Source organism: Eimeria tenella, genomic scaffold, assembly GCF_000499545.2.
Source record: "Eimeria tenella Houghton genomic scaffold, Eth_scaff2523, whole genome shotgun sequence".
Classification (NCBI taxonomy): domain Eukaryota; phylum Apicomplexa; class Conoidasida; order Eucoccidiorida; family Eimeriidae; genus Eimeria; species Eimeria tenella.
In genome coordinates this window covers 1,696-2,457 of record NW_013542390.1, presented here as the reverse complement: position 1 = coordinate 2,457, position 762 = coordinate 1,696, and the positions used below count along the sequence as shown (strand labels likewise).

Genomic DNA, 762 nt, shown 5'->3' with positions numbered 1-762 from the left:
ATCCCCCCCCCACAGCAGCAGCAGCAGCAGCAGCAGCTGCTGCTGCTGCTGCAGATAAGCGGCGCGAGCTTGCTGCTGCTGCTTTGCGCTGCTTCTGTCTTATGCGGTCCGTCTGCTACTGGCAAGGACTCCATGATGTTGCTGCTGCTTTGAGCTTTCTTGAGCCTGCCCCCTCGCTGCTGCAGCTCGTGCTGCTGCTGCAGCAGCTGCTGCAGCGGATTGCTCCCTGGCTGCTTCTGTCGCCACAGGACGCCCTTCAGTCTTCCCGCGCTGCCGCAAAGTTCTGGTGGTAAGCAGCAACAGCAGCAGCAGCAGCAGCAGCAGGAGCAGCAGCGCCTACAGAGCAAAGAACGAGTACCCCCTCCCAGCAGCAGCAGCAGCGACTGCAGCTCCTTGCGCTGCTGCTGCTGGTGCTGCTGCTGCTGCTGCTGGCGGTGGCGACCCGTCGTGCTGCGCCTGCGGTGTGGGGTGCTGCAGCTTGCTGCTGCAGTTCAGCAGCCCTGCTGTATCTGCTGCTCTCGAAAGTCTCACGGGAGATCCACTGTGGGCTCATTTGCCGCTGCTGCACTCTCTTGTCTTGGGGAGATTTAGTTCTCCCCGCGCAGCTCTTGCTGCTGTCCACTGCCTCCTCAGCTTGGCCGTGAGTTGCCCCTGCTGCTGCTGCTGCTGCTGCTGCTGCTGCTGCTGCTGCTGGGGTGGGGGGGCTCCGGTGTGGGTGCGGTTGTCGCTGTCGCACTTGCGGGTGCTGGGGCCGCGGCGCTT

General features: G+C 63.9%; 1 protein-coding gene across 1 annotated transcript in view; it reads left to right on the top strand.

The window, feature by feature from the left end:
- The window catches only part of ETH_00042780 (uncharacterized protein), a gene marked incomplete at both ends in the record, with an annotated part of 2,967 nt that overhangs the window by 1,556 nt on the left and 649 nt on the right, over positions 1 to 762 (top strand). The window contains 2 exons of the mRNA XM_013375110.1: positions 186 to 289; positions 478 to 640. Of these exons, the coding sequence (XP_013230564.1) occupies positions 186 to 289; positions 478 to 640 (267 nt within the window). The remainder of the gene's footprint in view (positions 1 to 185; positions 290 to 477; positions 641 to 762) is intronic.